Source organism: Microcaecilia unicolor, chromosome 1 (genome assembly GCF_901765095.1).
Source record: "Microcaecilia unicolor chromosome 1, aMicUni1.1, whole genome shotgun sequence".
NCBI lineage: Eukaryota > Metazoa > Chordata > Amphibia > Gymnophiona > Siphonopidae > Microcaecilia > Microcaecilia unicolor.
In genome coordinates, this window is record NC_044031.1 from 495,625,080 (window position 1) to 495,647,793 (window position 22,714).

A 22,714-nucleotide genomic window follows, 5' to 3' on the forward strand; every position below is an offset into this window, starting at 1 on the left:
TAATAATACCTAACATTCTATTTGCTTTATTAGCCACTGCAGCACACTAAGCAGAGGGTTTCAACGTATCAACAATGACGCCTAGATTCCCTTACTGGTCAGGGACTCCTAATGTGGAACCTTGCATCACGTAGCTATAGTTCGGGTTCCTCTTTCTCATATGCATCACTTTGCACTTGCTCACACTAAACGTCATCTGCCATTTGGATGCCCAGTCTCCTAGTCTTGTAAGGTCCTCTTGTAATTTTTCACAATCCTCTTGCAATTTAACAACTTTAAATAACTTTGTGTCATCAGTAAATTTAATTACTCCACTAGTTATTCCCAGTGGTGTGCTGGTAAATGAACAACAACAGGCTCTCTCCCCGGTCCACCTCTGTGCCCCCCGTTCACCTCTGCGTCTCCCCCCCCCCCCCCCCCAAATTGCAGAGCTGGCTATAGCCGTGGAGTGAGCCGGGGGGGGGGGGGGGGGGGGGGGGGGGGGGGATAATGCATTACTCCAGGAAAAAAAAATTAAATGATCCCAGGTTCCAATCTAATTCATGTTTAAAGTGGGATAAAATGCCATAAATAAGTAAATAAATATAAACTTTTAATGTTGAGGACCTGATTCTCAAAGTGGGCATATTCCAAACACTATAATGAAAATAAAATTATTTTTTTCTACCTTTGTCTGGTGACTGTTTTTCTAATCATGCTGGCCCAGTATCCGATTCTGCTGCTATCTGTCCTCTTAACTCCGTTTCCAGGGTTTCCTTTCCATTTATTTCTTTACTTTCCGCCTTTCTTCTTCATTTCTTGCCCTACATCCGTAAGTAAAAGCTGGGTCCTCCACAGACTTGACTGTCCAGTGGATTCAACTTCTGCCTATTTTCTTCATCCATGTGCAGTTTTTCTCCTCTCTTCCTTTTCCCTCATCTCCTTCCTCACTCTTCCCTCTCCTCCATCCATGCCCAGCATTTCTTCTCTCTCTCTTCCCTCTCCTCCACCCATGTCCAGCAACCCTCCTCTTCCCCCTGCCCTCCCCTCCATCCATCCACGTCCAGCAACCCTCCTCCTCTTCCCCCTGCCCTCCCCTCCATCCACCCATGTACAGCAACCCTCTCCCCCTGCCCTCCCCTCCCATCCACCCATGTTAACCATCTCCTTCCAGCCTCCCCCCCAGCAGCCCATGTCAACCATCTCCCTTATAGCCCCTCCCCTAGTCAAACGCCAGACATTTCCTGCCTTCTTCTAGCCCCCCCCCCCCCCGATTCCCGATCCCCCACTCCCCAGGTCATCCATCATCTCCTGTCTGCCCTCAGCTCCCCGATAGCCCTTGTTTCCTTCCTGTTGTCGCCCTGCCTTTAAATATTGTATTTTTCCTCGAGTCGTGGAGCTGGCATTGAAAGCAGCAGGGCTCGGCTCCAGCCTTCCCTCGCATGGTTTCCTCTCGCTTGGATTACTGCAACTTGCTTCTCACAGGTCTTCCACTCAGCCATCTCTCTCCTCTTCAATCTGTTCAAAATTCTGCTGCACGATTAATATTTCGCCAAAGTCGCTATGCCCATATCAGCCCTCTTCTGAAGTCACTTCACTGGCTCCCTATCCGTTTCCGTATACAGTTCAAGCTCCTCTTATTAACCTATAAGTGCATTCACTCTGCTGCCCCTCACTACCTCTCCACCCTCATTTCTCCCTACACTTCTTCCCAGGAACTCCATTCACTAGGCAAATCTCTCCTAATTGCACCCTTCTCCTCCATCGCTAACTCCAGACTCCGTTCCTTTTATCTCACCGCACCTTATGCCTGGAATAGACTTCCTGAGCCACAACGTCAAGCTCCATCCCTGGCCGCCTTCAAATCCAGGCTGTTCGATGCTGCTTTTAATTCCTAATTTGTCACCTGCTCGTAACCTTTACCTTGTTTTCCTCTCTTCAATAGTCCCTTTTCCCTATGTGTCCTGTCTGTCCTACCCTTATCCCTTATTTGTCCTGTCTGTCCTGAGTTATATTGTAAGCTCTTTTGAGCAGGGACTGTCTTTTCTTCATGTTCAATTGTGAAGCGCTGCATACGGCTGGTAGCGCTATAGAAATGATTTGTAGTGGTAGTAGTATGGTTCCGCCCTTGCGGAAAGAGGAAATACATTGGAAGAGGCTGGAACCATGCGAGGGAAGGCTGGAGCCGAGCCCTGCTGCTTTCAATGCCAGCACTGCGACTCGAGGAAAAATACAATATTTAAAGGCAGGGTGGTGGCAGGAAGGAAATGATGGCTATCGGGGAGCTGAGGGCAGACAGGAGATGATGGACAACCTGGGGAGTGGGGGAGCCTGCAGTTCGCGGGGTGGAGGAAGGACAGGCAAGCCGGCTCGCACTCAGTAAACAACCGGCTTGCAAGATGCCAATAAATTTAACAACCGGCTCTTACGAGCCGGCTCCAGCACACCACTGGTTATTCCCATCTCTAGATCATTTATAAATATATGTTAAAAAGCAGCAGTTCCAGCACAGACCCCTGGGGAACCCCACTATCCCATTGAGAATACTGACCATTTAACCCTACCCTCTGTTTTCTATCTTTTAACCAGTTTTTAATCCAGGGATGTAAGAAACTCATTCGGCTGCACCGCCACCATTACCAACCACAAAGTCTCTATACAGAAGGAGGGCACCTAGAGTGCCCAACTAACACCTTCAAGTCTAGAATTGGTCAAAATGAGCCTTCGTTCTTGGGAACTACAAAGTAAATGGAATAATGACACTCCAGAAAGGCATCTAAAGGATGGATGAATTCTAGGGCGTAGTCCTTTAGAATGACCGAGCACCCATTGATCCGCAGTAATTTGGGTCCAGCGCCGATAACTGCTGCAATCTTGCCCCTATCGGAACCAGAGGCTGGACCCACACTTTCATTGGGACAACTGTCCGGGAGTGGACATCGAAAGACTGAAAACCTGGTTCCCCCCCCCCCCCCCCCCCCCCCCCGAGTTTGACTACACTGAGCACTGCCGCCTCTACCAGGCTTATACCTCCAAGCCTCCCAAAATCTACCTCTGCCAGAGACAGCCTTCCCAGACTGCCTAGCCCTATCCTCCAAGAGCCAAGGAACCTTGGTCTCCCCTAAGCTCTTCACCATTTTATCCAACTCTTCTCCAAACAATGACCCACAAAACAGAAACTTGCTAAGCTTGGACAGATCCCACAACGATCACCGAGCTGCCACACCGAGTGCCATAGGCTTAACCGAGGTAAGGAGATCATAAAGATCATCAGCAAGGAAGGAAGAAACCATCTCGAGCTTAGCCACCTCCCAATCCACAAGGGCCCAATCATCCAAATCTGTCCAAGACCCACTCTGCCTAGCGAAACCAGGCACTCGCAACCAAACCTCCGCAAATCGCCTCTTGCACCACCAAGGTCGCAACATTCTGCTTCAATAGAGATTCCATGTGATGGTCCTGAGGATCCTGCAGCGTTGTGCCCCTGTCCACAGGAATCATTCTTCTTTATCACCGCCGAACCACAGCATCTACCATCATCGGAAAATGCAAGGGTTCCCTGTATTGCTCTGGAATACAGACAGATCATGGACCGATGAGGGCGAAGGCCACTGGACTCAACCTCCACTCCCCCAGGGCTAGATTTCTGCCTATATGTTGTCTACACCCATGACATGCATCACTAAGTGATCTAACAGATGAAGCTTCGCCCTGGAGAGAAGGAGAGCTGCCTCTTGCACCAACCAAAAACAGACTAACTTTCAGGGATATCTGAAACTACTCCGTGGTTTTGTATCTCCATCTGCTGGTAGGCGTGCATAACCCATCTGTGCCGGACTAGAGGGACGCTACGGAACAATTTATTTTTCTTGTATAGAGTTTGCTTCCTCCAGTGCTTTTTTTTCTTTTAAACCTTCACTTCAAAAAGGAGGTAGCAAGCTAATTACACTCTTTGTGGTCCCAGCACTTCGGAGGTGTTACTTCCCTCCTTACTTGCTCCAAGTCCTACTATATAGATCCTCTCATCAGTTAGCTCAATTGAATTAGACAGTGTTTGCAATTGGTTGGAAAGTAAAATCTAAGAACTAAGTCTTAGTTATCTTTAAAAAGAGAATAATTATATTTCTGGGGGTTTAATTAATAAAATCTTAAAACTCTGAAATAAATCTACAAGAATAACATACTAGACTTCACACAAAAACATATTTCTAATGTCTGAACAGAAAATATAAACCACAGTATACCTCAAAAAGTGAGGAATGAAACTAGACACAGGGAATTGGAATAAGAGGTTCTCTTACACAAGAGTTTAGACTCCTAAAACTGAAGTATGGAAGGAAAGTGTCACATCAGCCAAGCTGTTGCAACTTCTGAGAGAAAACACTGCAGACTGAGGGTTTTTTGGCTTTTTCACATCAAGTGCTCTGCCTTATTTATTTTTTTATATGGGTTAGCTATTGGCTTTATTTGACTAGCTTTAGAAAGTTTTTAGCTTTTTGTTTTTTTGGAGGAGAAGGGTTTAAGGAGCTTGTTTACTTGCTCCCTCTAAGGATTTCTTGACCTAATTAAAGCCTGAAGTCCCAGTTGTCAGAAAAGCAATAATGCAAGTGGAATAAAAAATAGCCAATACAGTAAAATGGGGGGGGGGGGGGGGGTCTTTTTCTTTTTTAAAGACTGTGATAGAAGGAAGTGCAAAAGTGCCATTGTGAGGCTTGAGGGTAAAGGGGAGACATATGTAGAAGATAATGATACAGTGGAGTTGCTTAACGAATATTCATGCTCACAGATGAAGGGTCAGGAGTACGATGGCAGAAGGGATAGGAATAGAAGCGTGGTAGACCATGAACGATTTTCTGAGGACTATGTTCATGAGGAGCTAGCTAAACTAAATGTGGACAAAGCAATAGGGCTGGATGGCACACATCCAAGGGTAATGAAAGAACTTAGGCAGCTCCACTACCTGACCTTTTCAATGAATCTCTAGAGTTGGGAGCAGTCCAAAGGCCTGGAAGATGAACAGACATGGTCCCCCTCCAAAGAAGAAATAAAAAGGTTAGGAACTTCAAGCTGGTTAGTCAGACCTCTGTGCTAAGTTATTGGGTAGTGGTAAAATAAGTTCACTCTGAAAAAAGGTATGTTACAAATGCAGTGCCACAAAATCAGTTCTTGGTCCAGCTGAACATTTTAAGTGACATTGCAGAAGGGATGCCTGGTAAGGTTTGCCTCTTTGCGGAGGATACCAATATCTGCAATAAGGTAGACACCCCGGTTGGTGTGGATAACATGAGGAGAGATCTAACAAAGCTTGAAGAACGGTCTAAAATTTGGATGCTAAGATTTCATGCTAAAAAAAAAAAAAATGCAGGGTCATACATTTGGGCTGCAAAACCTGAAGGAGTGGTACTGGATGAATTCAACCATAGACTGGAAGGGCAATTAGATTACCCATTCAACCACAGTACTTGGTGCTTGTTTTCCTGTTAACAAAGCACTTTTAGCTACAACTTCCTTGGGGGCATCCAGATACTTCAGGAGACCAAAAATGGCACTTTTTCTCATTTGACCTTCAGCTGGTATGGACATTGCTACATGTACAAAAATCAGAGAAAGGTCCTCAGATATACTCACTACTTGTAGAGTAGAAAGTTCAAGAAGGAGTCAAGGTGAGTATTCCTCTTTAGAATACAGCTCCTCAGATTTGAGGAAGTGCCATGACTGCTCAGTCTCTCAACGAAACTGCAAGCAATGAAATCAAAGATGGCATCCTGAGGAAAGACGCCTTACCTCAGCAGTTTGATATACCGAAAAGTGAAGGGAAGAGTAGCTGTTACTTCCTCTCCATTTTCCTCAAACTATGGATTCCTTCATGGTGTTGTCAATACTGGTTGGGGGTGGTTTGTTCAGGGAGCTTTTTTTATGTACCACATTTTAAGAAAGCTTGTGTAGACAGCCAGGATATTCTATCACTGATTTCTGAGGACAGTTGGACCTTACTTTTGTACTTACTTATTGTATTTTCACCACCACAACAGTCCATTACACTTTCTTCTTCAAGGACTTGCAATGTAAACTTCACGGGAGTACTTTTTCAAAACCTCAGGGAGCTAACGTCAATTACGCTCTCACACTCCAGGCCATGGACTGTTGCAGTGGTGAAAATACAAACGTTAAGTACTTTTAATTTTGAGAGATTGACTGTAAAGCATTACGTTTTTGATTATAAGAAACATTAAGAATAAAGAGCACTGGAGGTTTTTTATGCCAATGATAGACACCGGAACCCTTAAACACCATTGACTGAGTAATGGCAGGGGTCGACTGAGGTTTTTTCCTCCATGTGTACAGAATCTATATATCCTCTTACTGAAGAAAATAATACATATATTGGTGTGAAATATTTAAACATAAGAGTAAACTAAGGGTATGCTACAGGACATCAAGTGAGCACGAATGTTTTCTTCAAGAATGTCTAGAAAATGCTGGGAAGATATCAATTAAGTAGCTAATGTCACCCATATGTATTCTGGTAAATCAACCTTCCAAGAAATGCCAAGAAAATTAACTTACCTGTGTAAATGTGAATTTGTGCATAGACTGACCAATCCCCTTTTCACTATTCTTCAGAGCAGCAGAATCTTTTGGTGCCTGCAAAGCTACTATTTCTGAACTTTCAATGGTTACACAGCCCTGAGAACAAGAAGAGAGTTATTAAACATAGTAACATAGTAGATGACGGCAGAAAAAGACCTGCACGGTCTATCCAGTCTGCTCAACAAGATAAACTCATATGTGTATACCTTACCTTGATTTGTACCTGTCTTTTTCAGGGCACAGATCGTATAAGTCTGCCCAGCACTATCCCCGCCTCCGGCACAGACCGTATAAGTCTGCCCAGCACTATCCCCTCCTCCCAACCACCAGCCCCGCCTCCGGCACAGACCGTATAAGTCTGCCCAGCACTATCCTCGCCTCCCAACCACCAACCCCTCTTCCCCCCCCCACCGGCTCCATCTAGCCTTCTTATTTAAAATAAGCATAAAATACAGCAATAAGTGAAATGAAAGAACAAAATGTGTTCACAAAATAAGAAATGTACCTTCAATTTCTGCAGACGTACAAGGTCTTAAATGGTTCTGACACTTTGCCAATTTGCTTTTTCTACATGTAAAGTTTGCTTTTACAACTTGCAAGACTGCATACAGAAGTATACACATGGAAAAGCATGCACCCATTTTTAAGTTATCTGTGCTAGGGTATTCCTAGGGCATAATTTAGACACAGCTGTGATATACATGAGTTTCACATATGCACAATTTACAACTTTCAATTTTTGTGTTCGCATTTGTGCATTATTGGAGCTGGATCTAGGAGCCTATTTCATGAAAAAGATACATAGGTGCCTCTGTTACCTTTCTAAACTAGGCACCGTTGTAAAAATCAAACCCTATGAGGAGTTAAGATGGCACCGACTGAAGCAGCATCTCTCTCTCTCTCTTCAGAGCTCTGTGGGAGCAACAATGGTGAAGAGCAAAGGAAGACCCTAGGTTTACCCACCTGAGCCCAGTGGTTCTCCTCCCCTGGTGCAGCAGAAGATCGAGTTCTGCTGTGAATGCAGCTGGCTTCACGACATGGGCGGGGGAATGCTCCCAGAAGGAGAACAGGCGAGTGGTGTCTTAGACACGACCCTTTGCCCAGAATGTCCTGACCCTCCTCCCCAACCTGGAAATATTGATGGAGGTGTTCCCACAGGGAAAGCCAGCAGATGCAGAAGTTGCTACTGAGGCTGTACCCGTAGATGGGGCTGAAGCACTCATTCTTCTGGCAGCAGTGGGGAGCGGTGGGGGAAGGATCCTTTGAGGCTGGGGCAGCTGTGAGAAAGCCCCAAGCTGCTCATGCTGATTATCAACAGCCAGATGGAGCCCCCTGTTTGGTGAGGAGGAAAAAGACCGGAGAAAGTCACCTTTGAGGAACTGTAGGACGTTATGAGTAAGATGGAGAATTCTTTGCTATCTTGGTTGGATCAGTTTCAGCAAGTTAGAGAAGCCCTTCAGTCTCAAGTAACCTGATAAGGTAACTTTGTGTCTCAATTTGAATTTAAAACATCTACTTTTGAGAAGACTCTAAAGAACGTTGAACAGGATTTGTTAGTTGTCAAAGAAGTGCAAGGAAGATTAAAGGGGAGAGGTCCCACTGAACTTTCTTTCTGAGAAGTTCTGAGAGAAGAGGACATTTCTCTGGTAAGTGAACACTACTTTGCTTTGTGCTTTGGGAACTTAAACATTGGGGTTTAAAGGAGGAATTGTAGGTTAGATTGTAAGCTCTTTGAGCAGGGACTGTCTTTCTTCTATGTTTGTGCAGCGCTGCGTGTGCTTTGTAGCGCTATATAAATGCTAAATAGTAGTAATAGCAGTAGTAGTAGGTTAGTGATAGGAAGAATAAAAATATAAAACAGCAATCAACTAATCTCCACTCTTTTCCCCTTAGTTTTAAAACTTGAACTTTGTACCACAGCATTAACAGATAGCCTCTAGAAGGCACCGCAGGACCTAGTTTAGTCTTCAACCCGCCCAGCCCTAGCACAACTCTTCATTTATAATCAGTTAGGACAGTGATGGCGAACCTTTCAGAGACTGAGTGCCCAAACAGCAACCCAAAATCTAATTATTTATCGCAAAGTGCCAACAGGGCAATTTAACCTGAATAACAGGTGCCGGTACTCATTATGGGCGGGGTCACCACATATGACTCCACCCCTATGATAGCCACACCCCTTACACCAGCCATGGCGCATATAAACAGACATCATTGAAAATATTATACTAGTATAGGAGAAAAAAATAACGATTTTTTTTCATTATAAATCATTTCTGTAAGCTGTTACAGCTTCAGTATACCCAGTGCAAAATAAGACAGCAGATGTAAATTCTCAAATTGGACATATTCCAAACACTAAAATGAAAATAAAATGATTTTTTTTCTACCTTTATCTGGTGAATTTGTTTTTCTATCCATATTGGTCCTAGTCTCTGATTCTGCTGCTCTCTATCTGCACTCTTAACTCCGTTTCCAGGGCTTCCTTCCCTCCCTTCCACCCACTCAGCACCAGGCCTCCCTCCTTCTCACCCTCCCACCAGGCATCAGGCCTCCCTCCCACCAAGCACCAGGCATCCCACCCACCCAGCCAGCCAACACCAGGCATCAGGCCTCCCACCTAGCATCAGGCCACCCGGACTCCCTCTCTCCCACCCGGCATCAGGCCTCTCTCCCACCCGGCATCAGGCCTCCCTCCCACCAGGCACCAGGCATCCCACCCATCCCACCCACCCAGCCAGCACCAGGCATCCCTCCTTCCCACCCAGCACCAGGCCACCCGAGCACCAGGTTGCCCGCCCACCCGCCCCCCCCCTCCGAGCACCAGGGCCCCCCTCTCCGAAATTTAAAAGTCATACTTGGTCAGGGTTAAGGTGGCGTCGGCAGCGGAAACCGCTGGCTCGGCATGCCTTCAGCCTTCCCTTCTGTCTCTCAAGTGCTAGTCCCGCCCTTGTGGAAACAGGAAATGAGGGCGGGACCAGCACTTGAGAGACAGAAGGGAAGGCTGAAGGCGCACCGAGCCAGCGCTTTTCACTGCCGCCGCTGCCGACGCCGCCTTAACCCCGACCAGGTATGACTTTTAAATTTCGGAGGGGGGGCCCTGGTGCTCGGGCTGCCTAGTGCTGGGTGGGAGGTAGGCCTGATTGGCTGAGGCGACGGCGCGCGTGCCCTCTCTGTTACGCGTGCCATAGGTTCACCATCACTGAGTCAGGATAACAAGCAAGGAGTGCTCTTACAGAGTTTTAAATATATTTCATTACCATCTAAGAAGGAAACACTAAATAAATCGCACAATATATCATATAAACTAAAAGACATTTTCAAGTTAGGCTAATATCCTTAATACTAGCAACTTTTAAATTATTGAAAAACTCAAAAATACTAAGATGGAGTCAGCAGTCTAGCAGCGAGAAGGGTGCTATCCAGTCTTTTGCATTGAGCGTCACATGTATGATTATCTCCCAGTTGGTGAGCAGTTATATTATTATTGTTACATTTGTACCCCACATTTTCCCACCTATTTGCAGTCTTAATGTGGCTTACATAGTACCGTAATGGCGTTCGCCAAGTCGGTAGACAACAAATACAAGCTTATATTGTGGTCTAATGAGGTAGGTGTGTATTAGGTACCATGAGGGTCGAGGGGAATGAAGATTGTATATTGTCCAGTACAATCATTGGTTATGCTGTGTTGCTGGGTGTGGGGATTTACGGTGGATCGGTGGGGTAAGCCTTTTTGAAGAGGTTGGTTTTCAGTGATTTCCTGAAGTTTATATGGTCATGGATTGTTCGTGTGTGCCTGATGCAAAGAGCTCCTAGCTCTCAGAGAATGGTCCATTCTCTTGAGGCTAGAGTAGCAGCTTGGTGGAGCTGAAAGAGACAGAGGTACATAGAGGAGACCTACAGGAAAGTTGTACAGAAGTCCCACCTCCAGTCTGGTAGCCCCTGTGCTACCTTATGTAAGTATTGCCATACTGGGACAAACCAAAGGTCCATCAAGCCCAGCATTCTTGGCCAATCCAGGTTACAAATACCTGGCAAGATCCCAAAAAAGTACAAAACCTATTGGTGCCTGCCTTGATTAGCAGCCTTGCACTGCCTGATCTCACCCTTAGGCAGAAACAAACAAACAAACAAACAAAATACTCCATAGTAAAAGGCCAAGGAAATAATAATTTAAAAAAAAAAGCCTGATCTGTTAAGTGAGGCTCTGCAGGTGTGCACCAGAGTGGGGGCTGGCAGAAGCCATGCAGTCCACTACCAGTCTGCCTCACCAAGTGCAAGCCCATGGGTTAGGTTCAGGACTTCAGACTGTCAGAGCCCTCCAAGCTCAAAGGCTCTTCAACCAAGACTTTAATGGAAGAAGTAACTAACTTGTTAGTCTCACTCACACACTGTAGCTGGGTCGCCCATCCAGGACCCAGCCAGGCTCAACCCTGCTTAGTTGCCTCTTCCTCCACATGACTGTTGCCTTCACTCCACAGCAATCTGGCTCCTCTGAGCCTTGGCTCCAGGCCCTGTGAACTCCCAGGACTTCCTCCTCCCTCCGTTCCTTTCACAGAGGCACATTCAAAGCCCAATGTTTATAAGAGCTTTTATTTTCTTGCTTCAAATCAACAAAACACCCTTCACTCCAGGTTGTTTAGGCTAGTAGCCCAGAGCACAATTCAGGTTCAACACAGTCAAATTCAGGTTCAAAAACAGTCCATATAACTTCACTTTAGCTCAGATTACTTCACTTAGGGAACAGTACATTATCAGAGGGAAAAACCCAATAGCTTGGTAGGTTGCAGCCCAGACCTTTTTAGTATGAAACAGTCTACACAGTCTTTCTTGCACCTTCTTACAGCACGGTTACACAGCTTTATTCCCACCTGGTTCAGGCTGGGGTTTCAATTGTGCCCAGCTCTCTTTCTCTCCCACAGGCTGCACCTGTTTCCTCTTTAGTAGAGATTTCCCCCAGTGCCTCAGCCTCTCTCCTCCAGTCTCTCCAAGGTACAGCTAGCCACCCTCTTACAGCAGCTTTTTGGGTTTGAGCCAGGGCTCCAATCTCCATCTGTTCCTCCCCTAGTCCTTCAGTAACCTCCATTTTATCCTCCTCTCCAACTTCCCCCGCCCCCAAACTCTCCAGCTGGCCCTCATCACCTTCCTCTGAGACCATTTCCCAATCTTCTATCTCCTCCCCTAACTCTTGCACAGCCAGGTGGGGAAGAGAAGGATTCTGGGACTGGTAGTTCCTCCTCTTCTTCCTGAACCCGGCCAACCTCTCTGCCTCCGGTAGACCAGCTTTCTGAATGTGGGTGTTGTCAGGGCCGTGCCGATGCGGTAAGCGGGGTAAGCGCCGCAGGGGGGCGCTATCCTCTGGGGGGCGCCGCCGCTGCGTGCTTACCCTGCCCTCCCATGTAGGAACTGCCCGCCCTCTTCTCCCCCCCCCCCCCAAGATCCCTTCCTTTTTTTTTCTTTTAAATTTACCTTCCTCCGGCAGCGCAGCGTCAGTGAAGGAGGCGGCGCTCCCAGTCCCGACGTCTCTAGCCTTCCCTTGTTCGCTGCTCACTGCCCCGCCTTCTTCTGACGTTATCCTTGATGTCAGAAGAAGGCGGGGCAGTGAGCAGCGAACAAGGGAAGGCTAGAGACATCGGGACTGGGAGCACCGCCTCCTTCACTGACGCTGCGCTGCCGGAGGAAGGTAAATTTAAAAGAAAAAAAAAAGGAAGGGATCTTGGGGGGGGGGGGAGAAGAGGGCGGGCAGTTCCTACATGGGAGCGGGAGGGCAGGGGAGAGAGGGGAATCGCTGCCTTGGAGCCAGGCAGGTGCGGGGGGGGGCGCCAACTGGTAGTCTGCAGGGGGGCGCCAGAGACCCCTGGCACGGCCCTGGGCGTTGTGCACATGAAATCTGCCCCGTTGGGGTTCCCCGGCTGCCTGCACCCCCTTTCTTTGTGCCTTCCCGGATCCCCTTTCACCTGCACTCTCACAACACACAAGGATTGACTCGGGCTGCACATACTGCAGCGGGACATGTTTATCCACTCCTAGCCTAACAGATAATATTTAACCATCTCTCTGACCTCATGTACAACTTTCTTCAAATCAGTCACCTTACTTTCAAATTCTTCCTAGTTTCTTACTCATCTATATGTTACAACTTTGCCTTACCCTTCACTACCAATTATAATGTACTATTACGTAATTGTGTTGTCATTGCAAGTAGTATACCATGCCATATTTTGTATTGTTACTTGAATATTTTTACCGCTGTAATTGCCTATTGCTCATGTTTGATCTATTCTTACTGTACACCACCTTGAATGAATTCCTTCAAAAACGTGGTAAATAAATCCTAATAAATAAATAAATAAATGGGGCAAGGATTGTGGCCCAAACCCTAGGAGCAATTGGCCAACTTCAAGGGACACGGGCTGTGGACTACTAGGCCTGACTCCCCAGGGCATAAACAAGCCTCCTGACCCAGATCAACCTACACCATTTACTGGAGGTAGAGAAATACTGAAAGCTTCCCAGACTGCACCAGCTTTTATCAGCGAGGCACATGGGTTGTGTCTCTACTAGCAGTTTCTGTATCTCCCTCTGCTAGCAGGGAGACACAACACATTGTCTTGATTGGTCTAGTAGGATGAAAAGGAAGTAGCCATTTACACAAGTGTTTTTGGAAGCTTGCCCTTCTCACAAATAGCACACAAGTGGTTAGCAGAAAATGTTTAAGAGGCACAGAAAAAAAAGGAGGGAAAAGAATGAGTACTAAAAATTAAGCTTAATGAATAGCTCTGTCCCAAGGGTCTCCAGACAGCTCAAGCAGCAATTTTATCCAGTTCATAGTACCCAGTCAGTGGCATTATGAGCAGCATGAATGCAAATCTAAGCCTCAATGCTAGCATGCAGAAGCATAAGCTGTAACATTACTGGAACTGTGTAAAAAGTCCCAGGAACAAGCAACATTTGAGGTAAGAAAGAGACCTAGACCTAGACCGTAGCCACCATAGTATGGGAACAAGACGCTTGGGGAAGAGAAGTAGTAAGGGGCAGGATTCCCAGGAGTGTGGAAGAATTGCAAACACTCAAGTACAATAGTATGGTTATTGCTGTCACTCAGTGTGGGATCCTGTTTTCCATTTTACCCATATTTAAAGACAAGAGCCTAAAAACCCCTCCACCCTCTTGCAGTATGAAATATGTGGCCCATGTGAACAGTTTGGTAACTCCTACTCTATAGGAAACAAATCAGGCTTTAAGAGAGTAGTACTCTACAACCATATATAAAAGTAAATAGCACATCAAGAACAGCCCCCCCCCCCCCCCCCCAAAAAAAAAAAGTGTATGATATATCTTGAATTCTCAGCATACAAGCAACTGGTTTTGAAAAGCATAATGAGAACTTTGGAAGTAGCCATCTTATAAGCTCTGAAGAATCATAACCCATTCCCAAACTAACCTGGGACTCATTACTGGCAAGCTCAGCCTTGGAAAAAGGTCGCACTCTCAAATAGACTTTCAGGGATTCCGATACCTGCTCAGTTTAAGAAAAAAATGCATTTAGTCATCAGTATAAACATTGTAGACAGATTAGAATGTTTTCACAGTATTACTACACTGAAAAAGTCTGCATTACTTTCCCTTTGCTGTTCACCAGTCAGAAAATGACAAGTTATTAATCCTTCTTACCCTTTTGTACCTGATTATCCTGTTAGAAAAATCAAAGTTGTTACCTGTAACCAGTGTTCTCTATAGACAGTAGGATTAAAAACAAAAAACCCATACGTACACAAGTAGGTGAGGTCATCCGACAGCATCAATAAGAGTAGTTCTCTTAGCTCAATATAAAACTGGAAAGTTTTAAGAATGTATAGGAGGTTCCATACAGTGCCCCTGCTCATACACTTCAGTTGGAAACCTTAGCTTCAGCTTTAGAGGGGTAGGATGTATCGGGTGGCTCATTTAATCTTCTGTTTGGCAAGAACCCCCATTACAGATAAAACTACTTGCTTTCTCCATCGGCAAATACAGCTAAGGGTTGTAGAAGCATATGGGGGGGGGGGGGGGGGGGGAGGAGGAGGGAACACCCAGTATGGAGGTATTTGAATGCAGATATACTACTCATGTATTGAAGCTAGGATTACTGATGAGCAACCCGTGATGACTGAGCCTTTGAAGGCTTCAAGCCAGGGCTTTTCAAAAACTTCTGAACCAAAGCTCCTTTCTCTTCTAGATACGCTTAGATGTGAAAGCATGTACAGAAGATGAAGTTGCTGCTTTGCACATTTCGTCTCTGAATCCTGATCTTAGATGCATCACAGTTGACAAGCATGGCTTTGTCTAGTAAATTAAGATTAGATATCAAACTAGTCTTAATTTACTAGACAACTAGCAAGCATCATGGCAACCACAGATTAAGAAACGCAAAAATAAAACTTGATAGTCAATCTCAGGTATGGTTAATATAAAGGCATGGATATTCTACCAAATGATCATAGTATGGATAACTGGGTTGCAAGCTACGCCACTTAATGAATGGTACAAAATACCTGTATTATCTCTGACAGACAACGCTCCCAATACCAACTAGAAGAGCCAAAATACAACCCGCACAACAAACCAGAGACCAAATTGCTAACCAACAACAAAAAGATAGGTTTGAATAATAACCTACATGACCACAACTTCAAAAAGGTTAGACTGCACAACTACAAACTGTTAAGAATATCAACATTAATACATATGCTCCAATTCCTATAGACTATATAAATGCAAGGTCAGCAGTTAACAAGTCAGGAATACTTATAAACAGTAGACCTAATTTTTCAGTTTCAATCCAGTCTCTAACAGAAACATGGTCACACCTTAAAAGCCAACCCAGTACTGCTTGGCCTATGCCCACCGGGATATAAAATACACATCAACAGAACCAAAAGAAAGGAGGAGGGGTTGCCCTAATATTTAAATCCTTCCTTACAGTAGAGCCTGTTGCTGAACACATATACCCGGCAATTGAAATTTGGCATGCAAAAATCACAGATACAACATTAACCGTTCAATTATGTTGCATATTTTTTATACCATCCCCCAGGAAGCTGGTCTAACACCCAAGACGCCTTCATCACTACACCAATACCAGAACTTTCATGGACTTCTTGAACCAATGGAACTTCAAAACAATACAAACCACTTCATCTCATGCAAAAGGTCACTAATTAGACATACTAGCTCACAGGTTATCCGCCAACAATAACCACATAATAGAAAAATCACAACTGGGAAGAGGTATTATGGTCAGACCATTAAAAAAAACCCCATTTATATACTTCAATGGAAAGAGACTGGTAAGAACAAGGAACAAAAAACAACACACACTTACATAGCCAGAGGAAAGGTGGATAATTATAGATTTTGGACAGCAGCACTAAATGAACAATCAAACCTATAACCCAATAACACCCACTTTCTGAGAAATTGGGATGAACTAAGTGAAAACACACTGAACAAACTGAAAACACATAGAACAGCAAAACTCAAAACGAAAATGAAGTAAAAAGAAACCATGTCCCTGGTTTAACAACGAGCTACTTACTGGAGATGAAAAAACTCTGTAGGAGATAAGAAATTGGTCCAAAAACAAACGTATATGGAGGAAAGCTTCTAAGAACATATAAACCCAGCCTAAGGGAGCCAAAGCAGAATACTACAGCACATATGCAAACCCAGAACAGATCAATATGAAAAAATTTGAACTCGTGAATAATCTATTGAACAACCAAGCTTTACTAGCATCAAATGAACCACCACCAACTGCAGACAAGCTTGCACAATAATTTGAACAAAAACAAGATCAAATCTTGTGTAACACAAACATCCCTCACAGACTTTTACACAAACGTGAATACAATGATCATATCCAGGCAGACAGAATCTGGCCCTCCTTTAAAATACCCACAGCCAGCTCAGTTAAAACAATATTGGCAAAATACGTACATACTGTCTATTAGATAGTTGCCCTCATTATATGATAAAACCCACCAGACTAGTTCATCAAATGCTTTACTGAACACACAGAATACATGTTCTCGAATGGTCATTTCCCCTCTGACAAAGGTGAAATTACCAGCCAAGGTGCTCCAGAAATCAGATCTGCTACTTGTAAGTACGTAAGTATTGCCACACTGGGACAGACAAAAGGTCCATCAAGCCCAGCATTCTGTTTCCAACAGTGGCCAATCCAGGTCACAAATACCTGGCAAGATCCCTAAAATTTCTACATTTTATGCTGCTTATCCCAGAAATAAGCAGTGGATTTTCCCCAAGTCAATTTAATAATGGTCTATAAACTTTTCCTTTAGGAAGCTGCCAAGACCTTTTTTAAACCCCACTAAGCTAACCGCCTTTACCACATTCTCTGGCAACGAATTCCAGAGTTTAATTACACTTCCCTCCATCGACTGCAGATTCAATCCAAATCAACTAGTCATCCAAATAAGGGTAGACCTGCTTCAAAATGTAAGCAGCCACCAAACCCATAACCTTGGAAAATATTTAAGGGGCTAAAGCAAGGCCAAAGAGCATGGCTCTGAACTGGAAATGCTTGCCCAGCATGCAGAAATGCAAACAATGGTTATGGGGTGCTCCAGTGGAAATGTAAACAGATTCTCAATCTTGCCTATGCGTCAGGTGAGAAACTCATCCAGCCAGAGGTAATTATTGACTGCAGAGTCTCCACTTGGCATCAAGGGACACAGATGTGTTGGTCCATCCTGGACCTCAAAAGAGTGAGTGCAACTTACCCTTTTTGGACACCACCAAAGGGATGGAATAGTGTCCCTGCCATGGCACAGGCTCTATCACACCTAGGAGGAGTCAATGTAATGTCAACTGCTCAGCCTCCCTTTTAGCTAGGGAGCCACAGGAGGATTACGTAAAGGTGTCTGAAATGTAACTAGCAACTCCAGAGTATAACCCTGGGACACAATCTCCAGAACCAATTGGTCAGAGGTATGGAAAGCACATTCATGGTGGAAGAGGCAGAGCCACCAAACCACTCTCACCTGCAAGGGGCCCTACTCATTGTGGTCCCACTGAATCCCTTGCCCTCCTATCTCCTTGAAAGCATGCAGTCTGAAACTTCATCCTCTGGGAAGGGCCTAGTATATATTTGCCGAGGTGAAACTGGCCCCAGTCTTAGGCTTCTTGAAGACTGACCGCCAGGGGCACTTGTGATTCAAAGTCCTTCATCAGCTTCTCCAGGTCCTCACAAAAAAAAAAAAAAAAAAAAAAAACTCCTGAAAGGCAGCTTACTCAGCCGCACCTTGAAAGACACATCAGCTGGCCAATTCTGGTCGCCGCATCTCAAGAAAGATATAGTAGAATTGGAAAAGGTGCAGCGAAGGGCGACTAAAATGATAGCGGGGCTGGGACGACTTCCCTATGAAGAAAGACTAAGGAGGCTAGGGCTATACAGCTTGGAGAAGAGACGGGTGAGGGGAGACATGATAGAGGTATATAAAATAATGAGTGGAGTGGAACAGGTGGATGTGAAGCGTCTGTTCATGCTTTCCAAAAATACTAGGACTAGGGGGCATGCGATGAAACTAGTGTAGTAAATTTAAAACAAATCGGAGAAAATTTTTCTTCACCCAACGTGTAATTAAACTCTGGAATTCGTTGCCAGAGAAAGTGGTGAAGGCGGTTAGCTTAGCAGAGTTTAAAAAGGGGTTGGACGGTTTCCTAAAGGACAAGTCCATAAACCGCTACTAAACGGACTTGGAAAAATTCAAAATTCCAGGAATAACATGTATAGAATGTTTGTACATTTGGGAAGCTGCCAGGTGCCCTTGGCCTGGATTGGCCGCTGTCGTGGACAGGATGCTGGGCTCGATGGACCCTTGGTCTTTTCCCAGTATGGCATTACTTATGTACTTATAATGTCTCAACCACAGCCATCTACAGGCCACTACACAGGAGTAGACTACACACAAGTTACCTCCCAGGCAATCTGACCACTGCTGCACCCAGCACAAAAGCTTGGGCCATATACCTTCCACAGAAAGGCTTGGATCTCTAGTGCTGAGGTGGCAAAAGTTTGCTTTAAGAGCTGCTCCACCTTTTGATCATGGGCATTTTAGCACCAACCCACACTGGGATAATGGTCTTTGTCACAAGGACCAAGAAACTTGTCCAATTCCTCTTGAGGCAAGGAGCAGATTCTCCCCAGGAGCCACGTACCTCCTAGAGCTCTCTCTGGGAACTACCACTCCTCCACCACCAGATGTGCCAAAGCTTTATGGAGTGGAAAAGACCTTGGAGGGACTTCAAAGGCTCTCCAGGACCTCTTCCTGGGTGCTCTGAAATTTGGAAAGCCTGGTCACCAAATCAATGAGGTGACTGAGCTCCTCCTTCCAAAAGGGCTGCACGACCAGAGATTGTTCATCCTCCCTGGCAGCTTCTCTGGAAACAAAAAGTATATATATATATATATATATATATATATATATATATATATATATATACAGTGGGGGAAATAAGTATTTGATCCCTTGCTGATTTTGTAAGTTTGCCCACTGACAAAGACATGAGCAGCCCATAATTGAAGGGTAGGTTATTGGTAACAGTGAGAGATAGCACATCACAAATTAAATCCGGAAAATCACATTGTGGAAAGTATATGAATTTATTTGCATTCTGCAGAGGGAAATAAGTATTTGATCCCCCACCAACCAGTAAGAGATCTGGCCCCTACAGACCAGGTAGATGCTCCAAATCAACTCGTTACCTGCATGACAGACAGCTGTCGGCAATGGTCACCTGTATGAAAGACACCTGTCCACAGACTCAGTGAATCAGTCAGACTCTAACCTCTACAAAATGGCCAACAGCAAGGAGCTGTCTAAGGATGTCAGGGACAAGATCATACACCTGCACAAGGCTGGAATGGGCTACAAAACCATCAGTAAGACGCTGGGCGAGAAGGAGACAACTGTTGGTGCCATAGTAAGAAAATGGAAGAAGTACAAAATGACTGTCAATCGACAAAGATCTGGGGCTCCACGCAAAATCTCACCTCGTGGGGTATCCTTGATCATGAGGAAGGTTAGAAATCAGCCTACAACTACAAGGGGGGAACTTGTCAATGATCTCAAGGCAGCTGGGACCACTGTCACCACGAAAACCATTGGTAACACATTACGACATAACGGATTGCAATCCTGCAGTGCCCGCAAGGTCCCCCTGCTCCGGAAGGCACATGTGACGGCCCGTCTGAAGTTTGCCAGTGAACACCTGGATGATGCCGAGAGTGATTGGGAGAAGGTGCTGTGGTCAGATGAGACAAAAATTGAGCTCTTTGGCATGAACTCAACTCGCCGTGTTTGGAGGAAGAGAAATGCTGCCTATGACCCAAAGAACACCGTCCCCACTGTCAAGCATGGAGGTGGAAATGTTATGTTTTGGGGGTGTTTCTCTGCTAAGGGCACAGGACTACTTCACCGCATCAATGGGAGAATGGATGGGGCCATGTACCGTACAATTCTGAGTGACAACCTCCTTCCCTCCGCCAGGGCCTTAAAAATGGGTCGTGGCTGGGTCTTCCAGCACGACAATGACCCAAAACATACAGCCAAGGCAACAAAGGAGTGGCTCAGGAAGAAGCACATTAGGGTCATGGAGTGGCCTAGCCAGTCACCAGACCTTAATCCCATTGAAAACTTATGGAGGGAGCTGAAGATGCGAGTTGCCAAGCGACAGCCCAGAACTCTTAATGATTTAGAGATGATCTGCAAAGAGGAGTGGACCAAAATTCCTCCTGACATGTGTGCAAACCTCATCATCAACTACAGAAGACGTCTGACCGCTGTGCTTGCCAACAAGGGTTTTGCCACCAAGTATTAGGTCTTGTTTGCCAGAGGGATTAAAAACTTATTTCCCTCTGCAGAATGCAAATAAATTCATATACTTTCCACAATGTGATTTTCCGGATTTAATTTGTGATGTGCTATCTCTCACTGTTACCAATAACCTACCCTTCAATTATGGGCTGCTCATGTCTTTGTCAGTGGGCAAACTTACAAAATCAGCAAGGGATCAAATACTTATTTCCCCCACTGTATATATATATATATATATATATATATATATATATATATATATATATATATATTTATAAAGGGGGGGGGGGGGGGGAGGCCATGCTCAAGCCTCCAGAGGTCTGATTCTGGAGATAAGTTTGTGCTGCCTCTGATTCCCCACTAGAAAGCAGGCACGCTTGAAATGGGAAATTAAGAGCCCCCTCACCTAAGCCTTAACTCCCCAGACAGACAGCATCTTGAAACCCTGCAGAATGACCCAAACTAGCCAACTGGCTCCTGGAGGCCACCACCTGGCATAGGTCCTAATGGTATGGGAGGATCACCTTCAAATCCCCCCCCCCCCCCCCCACCACCACCACACACACACAGCTGGCCAACACTGCCATCCCAGACCTTCACTTTGCCAAACTAGGACAAAATGACCACTGTTCCCAAAAAAGTCAGGAATGATGTGACCACAGACATTGGACCTCATTCACATGCATGGTCGGATGCCTACCTGCCACATTCCCCCACCGATGCTACCAACAGAAAACTCTCATCACAAAATGAACAGAAAGCCAGCAACACTGCTCTGCCACTAAATCTTCAGTCACCAGGTAGTGCAATGCCCCAGATAACATCCAGCCCCTTTCTTCCTCCCCCATGAGCTCGGGGATCTGACTCATCGCACCAGGGACTCAGGTCCATTTGGTGTCCTCCTCTGATACAACCACTCTTTGCTGGCTCACCCTGTTTGGGCCTGCATGCTTTTCTAAGAACTTTATTCTCCCTGAGCACTGAGGGAGTGTCACCACAACCAAGGAAAAAAAAAAAAGTTACAAAAATCCACTCACATTTTTAGGGGCCCTTCTACAGAGGGAAGAGAATCTGCAACCCCCTGCTAGCAGGGGCCCCATAGGGACCTGTGCCAGCTGGCCAAACCAAGCCAAAGCCCATGAGCTAAAGCTTGGAGCTGCAGAGGAATTAGCCTCTAGGCTCAACTGGGGTAACTACTGTGATCTTATCTGCAGAAGATAACTAGCCCATACTCAACCACAAAAGAATGCAAGCTATGGTCTACGTCCTGGGGAGTCAAGCCTATTTAAATCGTATTACATTAGCCCAACCTATACCATCTGCCAGAGGCAGAGAAACACTGAAGGGTTTCAGCCTGCATCAGCCTTTATACCAGTTAATACCAATGGAGCAGTTTAGAATCTCTACCTCCACCTGCTGGTAGGAGGACACAACCCATTTGTCTGGGCTAGTCTAGCAGATAAGGAGGGGGTTCTTAGGCTCAAAATATTTCCTTTTCATGTCTAGAATCCATGCTACTTGGATCTACTATCAAGATGTCCTTTCCAATCCAGAGATCTCCAAGAATGTTACTGTTCCATCACCCCCTCCCCCTATGCCTTGATTTAGGCCCCCCATCAAGTTTCAACAACTCCTATCCTTCTTCTGCACCCATGCTACAGCTGCCATAATCCATGGTACTCCAGATAGAGGATGTCACCAGGTCAGAATGAATGGCCTGGCAGCTCCAATTCAGGCTCAAGGGACACTGTCTCTCCAATGCCAACAGCAACCTGATAAGACGTAACTCAAGTGATCCACAGTTTCCATTATAACCTAGAGAATCTGAGTTTTACATGTACATACCATGCTCTAAATGTCAAATAAGCAGATTACAGATAATTCATATTACTCTCCTAAAAGCCATTGGTAGAAACCAATTTAAGTTTTCTAGTTTCCAGGTCACATTTAATCTCAGTAAAAGTCCTTAGCTTGTGAAAAATGGCAAAAGTACTCCTACTGCCATCTTAAGAAAATGATCTGTTTCTATCTGATGGATCAGTGTTATGTGTAATTACACACAGGATAGCAAGTACAGCTACTACCACCAAGTTTCCAGGAAAAAAAAATAGCTTCAATTAAAAAAGTTTTTTACAAAAAAGTATTTAAAACAGACTTGCCACAAATAAGTGTTTGCAGTTCTGGGAAAAATTAAATTTAAAAATAAAGAAAACAGACTGTCACTCCAAGTGTAGGATTGAATAACCTAATGAGAAGCAAAA

General features: G+C 45.1%; 1 protein-coding gene across 2 annotated transcripts in view; it reads right to left on the minus strand.

Annotated features, from left to right (window-relative positions):
* The window catches only part of LOC115460366 (kinesin-like protein KIF20A), a 105,295-nt gene that overhangs the window by 78,044 nt on the left and 4,537 nt on the right, over positions 1-22,714 (minus strand). For both annotated transcript variants that reach the window (XM_030190149.1, XM_030190150.1), the window contains exons 3-4: positions 14,018-14,092; positions 6,547-6,666 (exon numbers count right to left, since the gene is read on the minus strand). In XM_030190149.1, coding sequence (XP_030046009.1) covers positions 6,547-6,666; positions 14,018-14,092 — 195 coding nt within the window. The remainder of the gene's footprint in view (positions 1-6,546; positions 6,667-14,017; positions 14,093-22,714) is intronic.